General features: G+C 43.9%; 1 protein-coding gene across 1 annotated transcript in view; it reads right to left on the bottom strand.

The window, feature by feature from the left end:
• Window positions 1–18,935, bottom strand: part of vcana (versican a) — a 44,017-nt gene that overhangs the window by 11,114 nt on the left and 13,968 nt on the right. Inside the window, exons 6-7 of the mRNA XM_034296720.1 lie at window positions 13,107–17,273; window positions 102–9,551 (exon numbers count right to left, since the gene is read on the bottom strand). Coding sequence (XP_034152611.1) covers window positions 102–9,551; window positions 13,107–17,273 — 13,617 coding nt within the window. The remainder of the gene's footprint in view (window positions 1–101; window positions 9,552–13,106; window positions 17,274–18,935) is intronic.

The raw sequence follows: 18,935 nt of genomic DNA, 5'->3' as shown, positions 1-18,935 counted from the left end.
GATTTTACTTTTTAGGCTGGTCAATAGTAAAATAAATCTATATTTCCATTCTGCACAATAATTACATTGTGTCATTGACCTCCATAAGGAAAACATCATACCTGCAATTTCAACCGTTTCACCAACAATCGTGTGTCCCAAATCAAGTCTGGCCTCAGCTGAAGAGGTTTGGTCCATCCCCCTGACGGGGGGTTCACTCTCGACTGATGTAGGCACTGAAACACCCTTATAGTCCGAGGTTTCCTCAGAGTGCCTTTCTGAGCTTGTGGAGGCTGATTCTGTCTCAGTCAAAGATGGGCTTATATTGTCCTCTGAGGTTCTTGGAAGCACCTGGCTTGAAGCTTCCACTTGTACCTCTTTCTCTGAAGTGGATAACACAACATCGCTCTTTACTTGAGAAGCAGTGGACACAAAGTTTGATTCTGAGCTATCTCCAGGCGTCGGTTTAGCATCACCAAATGGTTTTGACTCCTCCTCAAGCAGTGTAGGACTGGTTGGGGGCACTACTGTTCCTTTAAAAGAGAGGCCAGTAGGGGGACGATTGGTAAATGCGATGTTAGACATGGCCTCTTGTATCGATTCCTCATGTGTTGTCGTGTCTAGTTTAGTGGCAAGTGTTGTGATAAACTGGATTATCACACCAGCCTCTGACGTCCCCTCAGTGGAATGAACAGAGCCAACTGGCTCTGTTGTGCTAGTCAAGAGGTGAGCGTTTGATCTATAGGTGTCCGAGGACAAAACCGGACTTGTCAGGTGACCTGAGATCTTCTCATCTGTGGAAGGTAAGATGGAGCTGGGTTCTGCATAATCAGTAAATGATGGTTTGTCAGAGCCTGATGGCCTCTCTGATTCTTCTGTAACTTCATTCTCTGCAGTGACAGTTACTTCAGAAATGTTCTCAGTGCTATATAGAGGAGTGGTCTCAAATCTGGACTCCCTGTTATGTGTTGAGCCTGTTTCTGTGTCATCATCAATAGGAGTTACTGAACCCTCGGTGATGAGAAGAGTATCTGTCTGATTAATAGATGCAGTCTCTTCTGGTGGTGTTGATGACATGACATCTGAGAGTGGTCTTATCTCTGCTTCTTCTGTAACAGGAGTAAATGCTGTTACTGTGTTACCAACACTAGCTGATATGGACCCCTCTGCGACAGATGTAGTATCTGTCTGAATAATAGATGCAGTCTCTTCTGGTGATGTTGTTGACATTACATCTGGGACTGGTGTTGTCTCTGCTTCTTCTATAACAGGAGTAACTACAAGTCCCTCAGTTTGCTCTGCGACATTAAATTCTTGTAATGTTGTTGAAACTGTAGTAGTCACATACTCTTTAGTAAACAGGATAGTTGTCTGATCACCTGAGCGCTCTCCATCTGTATCAGGTATGACTGAGCTCGCTGGGCTTTCCACAAAAGTTGGAGAAGTTGAAGGGTGTCTGGTGCTTGTTGATTCTGTCTGTTCTGTTTCATCACCGCCAGGAATTTCCGCAGAGGAAAGCTTACTCACAGATTCAGAGAATGATGACATAGCAGTGGTACTTTGCAAATGGGATTCTGTTACAGGAGACTCCTGGCTAGTCATTGAAGTTGTCCCATCTTCAGAACTCTCTCCATCTGTAAAACCTGTTTCTGTGTTGACAACACTAGCTGATACGGACCCCTCTGCGACAGATGGAGTGTCTGTCTGATTAATAGAGGCAGTCTCTTCTGGTGATGTTTTTGACATTACATGTGAGACTAGTCTTGTCACTGCTTCTTCCATAATAGGAGTAACTACAGGTCCCTCAGTTTGGTCTGTGATTTTAAATTCTTGTAAGATTGTTGTGGATTTCTCTGTGCTGAACAGAGATGAAACTGTAGTAGTCACATACTCTTTAGTAAACAGGATAGGTGTCTGATCATCTGAGCCCTCAACATCTGTACCAGGTATGACTGGGCTTTTCATGGAAGTTGAAGGGTGTCTGTTGCTTGTTGATTGTGTCTGTTCTGTTTCATCTGTTACAGGAGACTCCTGGGTGGTCATTGAAGTTTTGCCATCTCCAGAACTCTCAGAACTCTCTCCATCTGTAGAACCTGTTTCTTTGTTATCAACACTAACAGATATGGACCCCTCAGCGACCGATGGAGTATCTGTCTGATTAATAGATGCAGTCTCTTCTGGTGCTGTTGTTGACCTTACATGTGAGACTGGTCTTGTCTCTGCTTCATTAATTACAGGAGTGACTGCTGGTTTTTTGGTTAGGTCTGTGACCTTTGTTGTTACAAATTCTTGCAAAATCATTTTGGAAGTCCTTGCAGTCTCATCACTCACAGTTTCATTTGACATTGTGGACACTATTTGTCTTGGCCTGTCAGTGCTGAAGAGAGAATAATTTGTAATTGATGCAGTCATTTTAGTCTCTGCTGTTACCGTTTCTTGTGATACTGTGGTAGGTTTCTCAAAGCTGAACAAAGAAGAAACTGTTGTAATTATGCGGTCATCGGTAGACAAATCAGGTGTGTGGCCACTTGATTCCTCTTCATCTGATGAGGATGAATCTGAACTATAAGGAAGTGATGGTTTCTCTGTGCTATAAAAAGAGAATGTTACTTCTGAGGTTTTGGGAGGTGAAATTTCATTTTTGTTCTCTGAGGATGGAGGTACTGGAGTTGTAATCTCTGTCATATCCCTCATAGCTATTGAGCTCCTGTCCCAGGTAGGGGTCGTTGATTGGGATGCCTCTGCTATAGAGGTGGATATCTTGGTTCCAAACCCTTCATAGTAGTCATTTCCTGGATGTGACCCATCAACAGGCAGTTGGCTGGTTTGTTTCGCATTCATTTCCCAAGTAGAAGAAGGAGTGTTGGTGGATAAGAGGGTTGGTATTAGGGTTGTAGACAGATTCAATGAGTCATTTTTGGAAGGAAAATAGTACTCTACCCCAGACCCCTCATTCTGTTCGATCATTTTAACTGAGGACTGTGGTGTCATGGTAATGGCTGTGACTCCGATTGCTTCCTCTGTGAAGATGGTGGGGTTGAATGGTTTGGAGAAGTCTACCATTGTCACAGCATCAGCATCAATGATTGTTTCATCTTTTGTTATGATCTCATGTGTTGTGGTCATACTCTCTGTAACTGCAGAGAACAGAGCATCCTCATCTCCTGTGTCTGTAAATATGATAACTGGGCTTTTTGATGGTTTCGTACCATGAGGTGCCAAAGTGGCAGATTGGTCAGTCTTCGTTTGACTACTTGTTGAGGCAATTATCCCAACCTGTTGGTCAGTAACACCCTGGTAGATGATAGAGGGGATAGCAGTTGATGTTGGTAACTGTGATCCAAGAGGCATTGCTGTATTTTCTCTGCTGGTCATGTGTTCTCTTGCTACTGTGTGATCTCCAATGAATGAATGAACATTCTCTTTTGTATTGGGTCGTATCGTATTGTGGTCTATTTTGATTGAATGGAGTTGGGTTGTTGTACGGTCACTTATAGTTGCATGATCTTTTACAGTAACAGTTATATGGTTCTGTGTAGCCTCAGGACTGATAGAGGCTTCAGACGCTGGGCTTACTTGACCAAAGACATCTGGGCCTGGTGTATTTGACACAGAGAATTCTGTTTGGCCTGTTGCCTCGCTTAATGTGTAACTCTCAGTGAATGGTTGTTGTGTGGTTGTGGGTGTCATTTGTTTTGTTACTTTATCAACATCAGTTGTCTTGGGAGTGACATAATCAGAGTGAGAGGATATGGAAGACCCTTGCACTGTTCCTGAAATTGATGTGGTATTCACTTGTGTTGTAACAGGAATGGAAGGAAAGGACTGTTTTAGATCGACAGACCCTTTGGTGAACATTTCAGGGGTTTGATCACCTGAGCTTTCTTCACCTTTAAAGAAGGGGACTGAGCCTGTTTCTGTGTCAGGGTCAACACTTGAGATGATAGGTGCTCCCTCAGGTGTTATAGTACTTTGACTAAATGAAGGTACAGATTCAACCAGTGAAGGCTCTTTGCTACTGTCAGAGTTCAGCTCTTCCTCAATATCAGGCAAAGTGAATGGTGTGACGGTAATAGTAGCAGAAGCTTGTTCTGAGCCTGATGTTTTCTCAATATGCTCTATATCTTCACTCACTTGTGGTATTGCAGGGGTTGTCACATGCTCTGACTTGACCATGACATACAATGAAGAAATTGTTGCAGTAATAGACCCTTTGGGAAAACTGTCAGAGGTGTTGTCATTAGAGATCTCATATGTGGAAGTTATTGTTTCATGCAACACTGGGGTCACTTTGGGTCTTGTCTCTTCAGTGCTAAAGAAAGAAGTTGCTTTAAATGGAGTAGACTCTCTAGACATATCTGAAGCTTTCTCAGTGTTGAACAGGGAAGACAAAGTAACAGCAATCGTTGACGTTTCAGCATTTGCAGTTTTGTGAAACGCTGTAGTGACTACTTGTGCTGGTTTGTCAGGAAGATATTCACCAAGACTCTTGTACTCTGTGTCTTCAGTCTTAGCCGTGGAGTAGATTGAGAAGACACCACTGTGCTGTACTGTGGAAGAGGTGGTAGATAAAGATGAAGATGATGTGGTATGCACTGGAGCTATTAGTGTGTCATCACCCAAACTCTCATCTGTGTCCTCATTTTGTGAAGAAGGGGATGCTTTTATATTTCCACCTTCCTGTTCAGACAAAGAAGCTGTGGCGGAATGTATGGTTTCAGCTGTGCTACTTGAGAGAGGAGATTGTGTTGATGTAGATTGACTGGGCTCTATGGACTGTGAGGATACAAGACTTGGAGCCTCAGATGAACTCTTTGTCTCTTTGATTTCTGTCTGATCTGTGGCTACAGTGAACAGGTCCAGTGGTTTAGTGGTGGTCTCTGCTTGTGCCTCCTCACCCGATCCCTCTGACTGAGATGTTTCTTTGTCATTATCTGTAATGTACATTCCAGATCCCTCCACATCTGTGGGTGTAGAGGTGATGTAGGTCACCTGTCTTGATGCTTCGGTCTGATCTGACACCTGTTCAACTGAAGGATGCCCAGTGGTAGAACTACTGACCAACTCAATCATGGAGACCGGTGCCTCAGTTCCATCAGGTATCTCTGTGCTAACTGAACTTTCAACCACAATGTATTTTGAAGATGATGTGGTATGCACTGGGGCTGTTAAAGTGTCATCACCTGAACTCTCATTTGTTTCCTCATGTTGTGAAGACGGGGATGATGTCATGTTTCCATCTTCCTGCTCAGACAAAAAAGCTGTGGTTGAATGTATTGTCTCAGCTGTGATACTTGAGAGAGGAGATTGTGTTGATGTAGATTGACTGGGCTCTATGGACTGTGAGGATGCAAGACTTGGACCCTCAGATGAACTCGTTGTCTCTTTGATTTCTGTCTCATCTGTGGCTACAGTGAACAGGTCCAGTGGTTTAGTGGTGGTCTCTATTTGTGCCTCCTCACCCGATCCCTCTGACTGAGATGTGTCTTTGTCATCATCTGTAATGTACATTCCAGATCCCTCCATATCTGTGGGTGTAGAGGTGATGTAGGTCACCTGTCTTGATCCTCCGGTCTGATCTGACACCTGTTCAACTGAAGGATGCCCAGTGGTAGAACTACTGACCAACTCAATCATGGAGACCGGTGCCTCAGTTCCATCAGGTATCTCTGTGCTTCCTGAACTTTTAACCACAAAGTCTTTTGAAGATGATGTGGTATGCATTGAGTCTGTTGTAGAAGTGTATTGCTCTGAACTCACATCTTCAGTGTACTCATGTTGTGAAGAAGGGGACGATGTCATGTTTCCATCTTCCTGCTCAGACAAAAAAGCTGTGGTAGAATGTATTGTTTCAGCTGTGCTACCTGAGAGAGGAGACTGTGTTGATGTAGATTGACTGGGCTCTATGGACTGTGAGGATACAAGACTTGGAGACTCAGATGAACTCGTTTTCTCTTTGATTTCTGTCTCATCTGTGGCTACAGTGAACAGGTCCAGTGGTTTAGTGGTGGTCTCTTTTTGTGCCTCCTCACCCGATCCCTCTGACTGAGATGTGTCTTTGTCATCATCTGTAATGTAGATTCCAGATCCCTCCATATCTGTGGGTGTAGAGGTGATGTAGGTCACCTGTCTTGATCCTCCGGTCTGATCTGACACCTGTTCAACTGAAGGATGCCCAGTGGTAGAACTACTGACCAACTCAATCATGGAGACCGGTGCCTCAGTTCCATCAGGTATCTCTGTGCTTCCTGAAGTTTCAACCACAATGTCTTTTGAAGATGATGTGGTATGCACTGGGGCTGTTAAAGTGTCATCACCTGAACTCTCATCTGGGTCCTCATGTTGTAAAGAAGACGCTGTTATCTTGCCACCTTCCTGCTCAGACAAAGAAGCTGTGGTTGAATGTATTGTCTCAGCTGTGATACTTGAGAGAGGAGATTGTGTTGATGTAGATTGACTGGGCTCTATGGACTGTGAGGATACAAGACTTGGAGCCTCAGATGAACTCGTTGTCTCTTTGATTTCTGTCTCATCTGTGGCTACAGTGAACAGGTCCAGTGGTTTAGTGGTGGTCTCCATTTGTGCCTCCTCACCCGATCCCTCTGACTGAGATGTGTCTTTGTCATCATCTGTAATGTACATTCCAGATCCCTCCACATCTGTGGGTGTAGAGGTGATGTAGGTCACCTGTCTTGATGCTCCGGTCTGATCTGACACCTGTTCAACTGAAGGATGCCCAGTGGTAGAACTACTGACCAACTCAATCATGGAGACCGGTGCCTCAGTTCCATCAGGTATCTCTGGGCTTACTGAACTTTTAACCACAAAGTCTTTTGAAGATGATGTGGTATGCACTGAGTCTGTTGTAGAAGTGTATTGCTCTGAACTCACATCTTCTGTGTACTCATGTTGTGAAGAAGGGGACGATGTCATGTTTCCATCTTCCTGCTCAGACAAAAAAGCTGTGGTAGAATGTATTGTTTCAGCTGTGCTACCTGAGAGAGGAGATTGTGTTGATGTAGATTGACTGGGCTCTATGGACGGTGAGGATACAAGACTTGGAGACTCAGATGAACTCGTTGTCTCTTTGATTTCTGTCTCATCTGTGGCTACATTGAACAGGTCCAGTGGTTTAGTGGTGGTCTCCATTTGTGCCTCCTCACCCGATCCCTCTGACTGAGATGTGTCTTTGTCATCATCTGTAATGTACATTCCAGATCCCTCCATATCTGTGGGTGTAGAGGTGATGAAGGTCACCTGTCTTGATGCTCCGGTCTGATCTGACACCTGTTCAACTGAAGAATGCCCAGTGGTAGAACTACTGTCCAATTCGATCACTGAGGCTGGCACCTTGGTAATCATGGCATCTGTGCTATACAGAGAGGAAGCTGTAGTAGTCCATGAAGTATTTTCAATTTCATGTGACATTGTTGTTATTACTTTTCCTGTTTTCTCAGTGCTGAAGATAGAAGAAATTGTAGTCTTGGATTGGGTCGATCTTGTTTCCTGGGATTGTGTAAACTCTGTTAAAGAATCAACACTAGGGGTGATAGATGTGCTCTCAATCGCTCTCATTCCAGTGTCATCGGTTGCAACATTGAACTGGTCCTGTGGTTTAGTTGTGGTTTCCCCAGGTGCCTCTTCACCTGACCTTTCAGGTTGAGTAGTCTCCTGGTCATCTTCTGTTGGTGAGAGTACAGAACCCCCGATATCTGTGACTGAGGGGACAAATGGTTTTGATGTGCTTGGCAGTCCAGCTGTTGGTTGCACAGTATTAATTGTTGCAATTGTAGAGTCAAAGGGAGGTTCATGCATTTCCTTACTGGGTGTAATGACTGTTCCTACAGTTGTGCTTTTAGATGGGTCACTGATGACGACTGTGGATGAAGACTTGATCTCTAAATATTCTGCCTCTGGTGGAGTAGATGTAATAAATGTTTTCAAAAGCATTTCTGATGTAAGGTCAAAAGAAGACTCTTGATCTGTGAATGGTACCACTGAGACTGTTATACTTGAGAGAGGGCCAGCAGAAGTTAATACAGTGACTTTTGGTTCTTCAGTTTGTTGAACCGTCTTGGTTTCATCCATTATCTCTGTGCTTACTGAAATGTTAACCATCAAGTCGTTTGAAGACGATGTAGTATGCACTGAGTCTGTTGTAGAAGTGTATTGCTCTGAACTCACATCTTCTGTGTACTCATGTTGTGAAGAAGGGGACAATGTCATGTTTCCACCTTCCTGCTCAGACAAAGAAGCTGTGGTTGAATGTATTGTCTCAGCTGTGATACTTGAGAGAGGAGATTGTGTTGATGTAGATTGACTGGGCTCTATGGACTGTGAGGATGCAAGACTTGGACCCTCAGATGAACTCGTTGTCTCTTTGATTTCCGTCTCATCTGTGGCTACAGTGAACAGGTCCAGTGGTTTAGTGGTGGTCTCCATTTGTGCCTCCTCACCCGATCCCTCTGACTGAGATGTGTCTTTGTCATCATCTGTAATGTACATTCCAGATCCCTCCACATCTGTGGGTGTAGAGGTGATGTAGGTCACCTGTCTTGATGATTCAGTCTGATCTGACACCTGTTCAACTGAAGGATGCCCAGTGGTAGAACTACTGACCAACTCAATCATTGAGACCGGTGCCTCAGTTCCATCAGGTATCTCTGTACTTACTGAACTTTTAACCACAATGTCTTTTGAAGATAATGTGGTATGCACTGGGGCTGTTAAAGTGCCATCACCTGAACTCCCATCTGTTTCCTCATGTTGTGAAGAAGACGCTGTCATGTTTTCACCTTCCTGTTTGGACAAAGAAGCTGTGGCCGAATGTATGGTTTCAGCTGTGATACTTGAGAGAGGAGATTGTGTTGATGTAGATTGACTGGGCTCTATGGACGGTGAGGATACAAGACTTGGAGACTCAGATGAACTCGTTGTCTCTTTGATTTCTGTCTCATCTGTGGCTACATTGAACAGGTCCAGTGGTTTAGTGGTGGTCTCTATTTGAGCCTCCTCACCCGATCCCTCTGACTGAGATGTGTCTTTGTCATCATCTGTAATGTACATTCCAGATCCCTCCATATCTGTGGGTGTAGAGGTGATGTAGGTCACCTGTCTTGATCCTCCGGTCTGATCTGACACCTGTTCAACTGAAGGATGCCCAGTGGTAGAACTACTGACCAATTCGATCACTGAGGCTGGCGCCTTGGTAATCATGGCATCTGTGCTATACAGAGAGGAAGCTGTAGTAGTCCATGAAGTATTTTCAATTTCATGTGACATTGTTGTTATTACTTTTCCTGTTTTCTCAGTGCTGAAGATAGAAGAAATTGTAGTCTTGGATTGGGTCGATCTTGTTTCCTGGGATTGTGTAAACTCTGTTAAAGAATCAACACTAGGGGTGATAGATGTGCTCTCAATCGCTCTCATTCCAGTGTCATCGGTTGCAACAGTGAACTGTTCCTGTTGTTTAGTTGTGGTTTGCCCAGGTGCCTCTTCACCTGACCTTTCAGGTTGAGTAGTCTCCTGGTCATCTTCTGTTGGTGAGAGTACAGAACCCCCGATATCTGTGACTGAGGGAACAAATGGTTTTGATGTGCTTGGCAGTCCAGCTGTTGGTTGCACAGTATTAATTGTTGCAATTGTAGAGTCAAAGGGAGGTTCATGCATTTCCTTACTGGGTGTAATGACTGTTCCTACAGTTGTGCTTTTAGATGGGTCACTGATGACGACTGCGGAAAAAGATTTGATCTCTAAAGATTCTGATGTAGGTGGAGTTGTTGTAATAAACTGATTGGAAAGCATTTCTGATGTAAGGTCAAAAGAAGACTCTTGATCTGTGAATGGTACCACTGAGACAGTCACATTTGAGTCAGGGTGGGCAGAAGTTCCTGCAGTGCCTTTTGGTTCTTTAGTTTGTTGAACCGTCTTGGTTTCATCCATTATCTCTGTGCTTACTGAAATGTTAACCATCAAGTGGTTTGAAGACGATGTAGTATGCAGTGAGTCTGTTGTAGAAGTGTCTTGCTCTGAACTCACATCTTCTGTGTACTCATGTTGTGAAGAAGGGGACGATGTCATGTTTCCACCTTCCTGCTCAGACAAATAAGCTGTGGTTGAATGTATTGTCTCAGCTGTGATACTTGAGAGAGGAGATTCTGTTGATGTAGATTGACTGGGCTCTATGGACTGTGAGGATACAAGACTTGGAGACTCAGATGAACTCTTTGTCTCTTTGATTTCTGTCTCATCTGTGGCTACAGTGAACAGGTCCAGTGGTTTAGTGGTGGTCTCTGCTTGTGCCTCCTCACCTGATCCCTCTGACTGAGATGTGTCTTTGTCATCATCTGTAATGTACATTCCAGATCCCTCCATATCTGTGGGTGTAGAGGTGATGTAGGTCACCTGTCTTGATGATTCAGTCTGATCTGACACCTGTTCAACTGAAGGATGCCCAGTGGTAGAACTACTGACCAACTCAATCATGGAGACCGGTGCCTCAGTTCCATCAGGTATCTCTGTGCTTCCTGAAGTTTCAACCACAATGTCTTTTGAAGATGATGTGGTATGCACTGGGGCTGTTAAAGTGTCATCACCTGAACTCTCATCTGGGTCCTCATGTTGTAAAGAAGACGCTGTTATCTTGCCACCTTCCTGCTCAGACAAAGAAGCTGTGGTTGAATGTATTGTCTCAGCTGTGATACTTGAGAGAGGAGATTGTGTTGATGTAGATTGACTGGGCTCTATGGACTGTGAGGATACAAGACTTGGAGCCTCAGATGAACTCGTTGTCTCTTTGATTTCTGTCTCATCTGTGGCTACAGTGAACAGGTCCAGTGGTTTAGTGGTGGTCTCCATTTGTGCCTCCTCACCCGATCCCTCTGACTGAGATGTGTCTTTGTCATCATCTGTAATGTACATTCCAGATCCCTCCACATCTGTGGGTGTAGAGGTGATGTAGGTCACCTGTCTTGATGCTCCGGTCTGATCTGACACCTGTTCAACTGAAGGATGCCCAGTGGTAGAACTACTGACCAACTCAATCATGGAGACCGGTGCCTCAGTTCCATCAGGTATCTCTGGGCTTACTGAACTTTTAACCACAAAGTCTTTTGAAGATGATGTGGTATGCACTGAGTCTGTTGTAGAAGTGTATTGCTCTGAACTCACATCTTCTGTGTACTCATGTTGTGAAGAAGGGGACGATGTCATGTTTCCATCTTCCTGCTCAGACAAAAAAGCTGTGGTAGAATGTATGGTTTCAGCTGTGCTACCTGAGAGAGGAGATTGTGTTGATGTAGATTGACTGGGCTCTATGGACTGTGAGGATACAAGACTTGGAGACTCAGATGAACTCTTTGTCTCTTTGATTTCCGTCTCATCTGTGGCTACAGTGAACAGGTCCAGTGGTTTAGTGGTGGTCTCTGCTTGTGCCTCCTCACCTGATCCCTCTGACTGAGATGTGTCTTTGTCATCATCTGTAATGTACATTCCAGATCCCTCCATATCTGTGGGTGTAGAGGTGATGTAGGTCACCTGTCTTGATGATTCAGTCTGATCTGACACCTGTTCAACTGAAGAATGCCCAGTGGTAGAACTACTGTCCAATTCGATCACTGAGGCTGGCACCTTGGTAATCATGGCATCTGTGCTATACAGAGAGGAAGCTGTAGTAGTCCATGAAGTATTTTCAATTTCATGTGACATTGTTGTTATTACTTTTCCTGTTTTCTCAGTGCTGAAGATAGAAGAAATTGTAGTCTTGGATTGGGTCGATCTTGTTTCCTGGGATTGTGTAAACTCTGTTAAAGAATCAACACTAGGGGTGATAGATGTGCTCTCAATCGCTCTCATTCCAGTGTCATCGGTTGCAACAGTGAACTGGTCCTGTTGTTTAGTTGTGGTTTCCCCAGGTGCCTCCACACTTGACCTTTCAGGTTGAGTAGTCTCCTGGTCATCATCTGTTGGTGAGAGTACAGAACCCCCGATATCTGTGACTGAGGGAACAAATGGTTTTGATGTGCTTGGCAGTCCAGCTGTTGGTTGCACAGTATTAATTGTTGCAATTGTAGAGTCTAAGGGTGTTTCATGTATTTCATTTTTGGGTGTAATGACTGTTCCTACAGTTGTGCTTTTAGATGGGTCACTGATGACGACTGTGGATGAAGACTTGATCTCTAAATATTCTGCCTCTGGTGGAGTAGATGTAATAAATGTTTTCAAAAGCATTTCTGATGTAAGGTCAAAAGAAGACTCTTGATCTGTGAATGGTACCACTGAGACTGTTATACTTGAGAGAGGGCCAGCAGAAGTTCCTACAGTGACTTTTGGTTCTTCAGTTTGTTGAACCGTCTTGGTTTCATCCATTATCTCTGTGCTTACTGAAATGTTAACCATCAAGTCGTTTGAAGACGATGTAGTATGCACTGAGTCTGTTGTAGAAGTGTCTTGCTCTGAACTCACATCTTCTGTGTACTCATGTTGTGAAGAAGGGGACAATGTCATGTTTCCACCTTCCTGCTCAGACAAATAAGCTGTGGTTGAATGTATTGTCTCAGCTGTGCTACCTGAGAGAGGAGATTGTGTTGATGTAGATTGACTAGGCTCTATGGACTGTGAGGATGCAAGACTTGGACCCTCAGATGAACTCGTTGTCTCTTTGATTTCCGTCTCATCTGTGGCTACAGTGAACAGGTCCAGTGGTTTAGTGGTGGTCTCTATTTGTGCCTCCTCACCCGATCCCTCTGACTGAGATGTGTCTTTGTCATCATCTGTAATGTACATTCCAGATCCCTCCACATCTGTGGGTGTAGAGGTGATGTAGGTCACCTGTCTTGATGATTCAGTCTGATCTGACACCTGTTCAACTGAAGGATGGCCAGTGGTAGAACTACTGACCAACTCAATCATTGAGACCGGTGCCTCAGTTCCATCAGGTATCTCTGTGCTAACTGAACTTTTAACCACAATGTCTTTTGAAGATGATGTGGTATGCACTGGGACTGTTAAAGTGCCATCACCTGAACTCCCATCTGTTTCCTCATGTTGTGAAGAAGACGCTGTCATGTTTTCATCTTCCTGTTTGGACAAAGAAGCTGTGGCCGAATGTATGGTTTCAGCTGTGCTACCTGAGAGAGGAGATTGTGTTGATGTAGATTGACTGGGCTCTATGGACTGTGAGGATACAAGACTTGGAGCCTCAGATGAACTCGTTGTCTCTTTGATTTCTGTCTCATCTGTGGCTACAGTGAACAGGTCCAGTGGTTTAGTGGTGGTCTCTATTTGTGCCTCCTCACCTGATCCCTCTGACTGAGATGTGTCTTTGTCATCATCTGTAATGTACATTCCAGATCCCTCCATATCTGTGGGTGTAGAGGTGATGTAGGTCACCTGTCTTGATGATTCAGTCTGATCTGACACCTGTTCAACTGAAGGATGCCCAGTGGTAGAACTACTGGCCAACTCAATCATGGAGGCCGGTGCCTTGGTGACCATATCAGGGGTCTGATCACTAGAGCTTCCTTTGGCTGATGAAATGATGACTGAACTTGTGTCATGGGAACTGCTGACATTTGTAAGTCCTCCCCCAGGTCTTGGAGTTGTTTGAAAAGTTGGTAGAGATTCTACAAGTACCATGTCTGAAAAAAAAGTTGCCTCTATTTCTTCTGTGCTGTTCAAAGACAAAGTAGGTGTTGATAAGGAGATCTTAGTAAACATCTCTGTTGATTGGTCACCCGAGTTCCCTTGATCTGTATTATATGAAAATGATGTTGTTTCTGTGCCAGCAGGAGTTACTGAAGGTTTGTCTGTGGCTGTTTCTGCAGTTTTCTCAGCACTGTACAGAGCTGTGATTGCAGTGGCGTTTTCACTTCCTTCTGTTACAACTTCTTCTAACATTGTGCTAGTTTTTTTAGTGCTATAGAGAGGAGAAGCTGAAGCAATTGTAATATTTGATGATTTTATTGTTGCAGTTTCATGTGATCCTGTTGTTACTTGTTTTGTTCTCTCAGTGCTGAACAGCGAAGAATCTTTAGTAGGTTCAGTGCCTTTGGCAAACATATCTAGAGTCTGTTCACCTGAGCTCTCTTGGTCTGTGGAAAAATAGACTGAACTTGTGAAAGTAGCAATTGTTGATGGCTTGGCAGTTGCATCTACTGCCTCTACTATTACATTGAGAGATGTGTCTGCAGTGGCTGCTGTAGTCCGTGACTCAAAAGGTAATACTATTGATGACACATCATCAATAAACACCTCAGTCTTCTTTGATTCTTTACTTGACTTAGGAGGCATAGTTGTTATAAAAGACATACCCGTGATCATTTCTGTTGTCTGACTGAACAGGCGTTCCTCTTCTGTTGACAATAATCCTGTCTCACTGCTATCAGTAATAGGAACAGCTGTTGATTTAGAAGACCTTTCATCCTTTATTTTGACTGTACTGAAGAGAGAAACTGTTGATGCTGAAGGTAAAGTAAACATTTCTGTGGTCTGACTATCTGACCACTCTTCTTCTGTGGATGTAAAGCTGGCCTCTGTGTCATCGATAATGGTAATGATTGATGTGTTTACTGAGCCCAGCAGTGTCTCTGTATGATCTTTGACAGATTCTTCTGAAATTGATGTGGGTGTCTCAATGCTATACAGAGAGAAAGTGGTTTCAGAGGGTTTGGAAGTTGAAATCTTGATGGCCTCTCTTGACATGCCTTCTTCAGAGGATAGAGATACTTGAGTTGTAAACTCTGTACTATCAACCTCCTTAGCTGCTGAGCTTCTGTCAAGAGTAGAGGTTGTTGTTTGTGAGGTGCCTATTACAGAGGTGAATATTTTGTCTCCAGACCCTTCAGAGTAGTCAAGTCCTGAAGATGACTCATGAACAGTTTGGCTAGTTTGTTTCATAGTAGCTTTATCTCCCTCAGTGAAAACTGTCATGTCTTGTGTAGCTTTGGCTAACATGGAGTCTGGGGTGGAACTAGCTACATTTGTCATAGTCCACACTCTAGAATCCTCATCAGATTTGTATTCAGTCATGTTAATGGTGGTAGGAGGTGTGCTGGATAATTCAATTTCATCTGCCAGGAATTGTTGGTTCTCTTTGCTTAATGTAGTCAGGGTGACTGAATCTATGGCAAGAGTTGATGCTTGAGATGATGTCGAAATATCCTCTACAGATGATGGGGTGGTTGTGCTCAAAACCTCTGAAGCTTCAATTTCTGTTGAAATGCTTATTTTGTGTGTACTTAACTTTGCAGATATATGTCTGACGGTTGAGCTCTCTTTGCCAAAAGAAGGGAGGAATGAACTTGTGTCCGGTGCAGTGCTGGCAGTTTCAGATTCTTCCTCAGCTTTTGTGGTTTTTTGAACAGCAGAAGGTAAAGATTCAACCAGTGACTCATTAGTGAACATCTGAGTTGTCTTATCTTCATCTATAGAAGTGACTGTTCTAGTCTCTTCAGTAACTGGAGCAGCTGATGGCTCATCAGTTTGCGCCGTAGTCTCACTGGTTGTGCTTGAGATTTTGATCACTTCCTGTTCTCTATTGACTGCACTATAAATAGGAGAGAGAGGTGTTGCAGTTGATGTGCCAAACATATCTGAATCACCTGAACTTTCTTCTTCTATAATTTTTGGGATAACAGAAGGTGTATCATTATCTCTGGTCCCTTCTTGTAGTTTATGTAATTCACTTGTCTCAAGGCCCTGTGTGGTATATCGGCTGACTAAGTCTGACAAAGATGCCATGGTTGTCTTAGCCATCTGAACAGTACTATAAATTGGAGACACAATTGTTGTAGAGGATTCTTTAGAGGAGATCATGGATGTTGCCAGACTCTTGGCACTCTCTTCATTTCTGGTGGATGCTGAGATTTTCTCAGTCCCATCAGTAGTAGGGACACCTGATGGTTTTTCAGTGCCTGTTAGGTCTTTGGGCAGTGGTGAAACCTCACGTTCCGTCATTAGCTGTTGTGCAGTGTCTACTGAGCTTTTTCCTGCTGATGTTTCTGTGGATCGCAACATGATGCGTTCCGTGCTTAATAATGAAGAGCTGGCCGTCAACATACCGGGAGTTTGGTATTTTGTTGCGGAGGCCACATGTGTTTCAGCAGTGTCTTTCAATGAGGCCGGCACTGAAGGCTGGCTGATATTTATTTTCTCCTCCTTTCCCTCCTCTTTCTCAGCTGGGCTAGAGATCAGTAAATCTGACTCAGTGGTGCCTGCTTCTTCGGACAGCGTTTCGCCACTCATGGTTGTTTTTCCTAAGGAGATTTCTGGACCCCCCAGGGAGTGTGTGGCCCATGCTGATCCTTCCTCCTGGCTTAAAGTGGAGCCCTTACTGTCACTTGTGGTCGCTGGCCTGTCTTCAATATCACCAGAAGTGAGTGTGGAAACGGACAGAGCCGGGATTTGAGTCGAGATTTCCGTATGTGGGACAGCAGAAATGTCAGTCCCATCTGTGGACATTTGTAGTTCTGTAGTGGGGGAAAAAGAAGGCCCTTCTGGCTGAGTCACCTCTGCATCACTGACGTCTTCCCGGTGTTGTGTTCCTGACCCTTCAAGCCCTTCGTCATACACAGAGGTGCTCACACGCTGGCTTTCCTCAGAGTTCCTGGGTGTATGATATGTTTGGGTTTGTTCAGGAACGTTAGATACAGCTGTACCGGAAGGTGAAACAGTAAACGTCGCTTCAGTGGATGCAACTACGACATCGCTTGGTTTGTCTTTGATATCCGAAAATGTTGACACCATCTCAAACGTCTGTTCTGTATTGGAAGAAATCATCTGCACCGTAGTTGGTGAGCGCACAGCAGGGTTTTCTATGGTTTCCCCAACCTGTTCTGGTGGTGAAAGAGGAGGCGTTGACTCCACATGAACCACTTCAGAGCTGTAGTCGTGAAAAAGTGGACTCTGAGTGGACTCCGACACAGGAAATGGCCTAGTTGAAAAGGGTTCCTCTGTAGATTCCAAAGAGCTCACCTCATGAATGTCATGTTCATCTGGTGTAATATCAATCTCTTTCTGAGAGTAATCAAATGTAGTTGCATTCACCTTCTCCAAGCTGCTCAGCACTACTGTCACATTGCCCTCAAACTGGAACTGGTCTCCTCCTGGTCTCCTAATGGCCTCCGCCTCTACTTGTCTACTGTCTGGTTCCAGGGTCCCTTGGTGTTTGCCATTAATGAAAGTTAGAGTCGGGGAGGGAGTGGCCTGATCTGGAACGACGGGGACGACCGAGGATGGACCCAGGTCAGGTACCTCTGGTAACACTGGGAACTGGCCCTGAGCAGCTAAGAGTGAGGCTAATGGAGACAACAAAAAGGGGTGAGAGGGTGAGGGGGAGAGACAAGGAGAAAGAGTGTCTGATTAGCATACATGGTAATAAAAGTACAAAAAAGCATTTTTGTTGTTAACACAAGTTTCAATATGCTTAGTGCAAAAAAATAAGCAAATGTGACAAACTTATGACCTGAATTCCTCCTTCTTGAACTGCAAACGTTTTAATAAGCACAGTGCGTCTTACTAAATTACTTTCCTATGGCATGGATTTTCTAAAGATGGAATGAGTTGATTTTGTGAGATAATGGCCAGTCAAGATTAGTGAATTGAAAAGCATTTCTTCAACCTCCATAGTTCTCCTGTCAGTGTCGAGTGCCCTGAGGCTATATTTAATAAGCAACAATCCCCCCAAAAAACAACCCCACATTGGTCCTTCCTCCTTAATTTTAACTCTATTCAACTCAATGCTTTAGAAAACCATTAGAACCGAATTCCTGTAAGATCAGAAGATCACCTACGCCTAGGGCATCAGTGTGAAAGTGTGTCTTATTGTATAGGATCACAGTTACACGTAACACCTCACAGTGATTTGAATTGGAACTCGTTACATCTGACAAGTAATGGAGTTTCCCTCCATTAATATAACCACAACACCAGACTTAGTTAATGTTTAGTTTCCCTCTATTCATTTAACCACTACACCAGACTTAGTTAATGTTTAGTTTCCCTCCATTAATATAACCACAACACCAGACTTAGTTAATGTTTAGTTTCCCTCCATTAATATAACCACAACACCAGACTTAGTTAATGTTTAGTTTCCCTCCATTAATATAACCACAACACCAGACTTAGTTAATGTTTAGTTTCCCTCCATTAATATTACCACAACACCAGACTTAGTTAATGTTTAGTTTCCCTCCATTAATATAACCACAACACCAGGCTTAGTTAATGTTTAGTTTCCCTCCATTAATATAACCACAACACCAGACTTAGTTAATGTTTAGTTTACCTCCATTATATTTACTCTGGTGTATGTGTCTTCTGTTTCAGTTCATGTACATGTAACATTTACTGTATTTATCCAGCTGTTCTATTCCTCTCAATTCCGTGATTTTCAACCGTACTCACAACCTTGTCAAATCTCAGTAAATACCAACAGGCATGGAAGAGTTAACAACTGTGACTTGCTTCCTTTCGAGACAACCCACGTAATGCCTTTTTATCACACTGCTTGCTCAACCAGGAAGTCAGTCAAGCCAACAACAAAGAATGCACTTTTAAATAACAATCTCAGTTTAGCTTGCAGCCGCCAGATCCAACTGACTGATTCCCTCTAGAGTGTGATGAGTCATGGAAAAATGCCTTCCCCTAACCTGGTGATGCTGGCTACTGTGCACTGTCCCATGGAACTACTGGCTACACAACGCGGCAATGGGCCCAGTCAAAGCTACAACGTAGTCGTGAATGCCAGGGTTGGGATCAATTCTGTTTCAATCACAGTTAACTGGAATTGACCTCCAAACTGGTTGACAAGCTCCGCACTAGCAATCAGATCTTGATTCTTATATTTTCTCCAGTATCGCTCAGTGGGAAGGACATGGTGCTTGGAACGCAAGAGGCTGCTGGTTTGATTCCCACGGGTTATCAGGTCAGAATCGTATCCTTTCACTACGGTATGT

Source organism: Esox lucius, chromosome 13, assembly GCF_011004845.1.
Source record: "Esox lucius isolate fEsoLuc1 chromosome 13, fEsoLuc1.pri, whole genome shotgun sequence".
NCBI lineage: Eukaryota > Metazoa > Chordata > Actinopteri > Esociformes > Esocidae > Esox > Esox lucius.
This window is presented reverse-complemented; position numbering and strand designations above follow the sequence as displayed.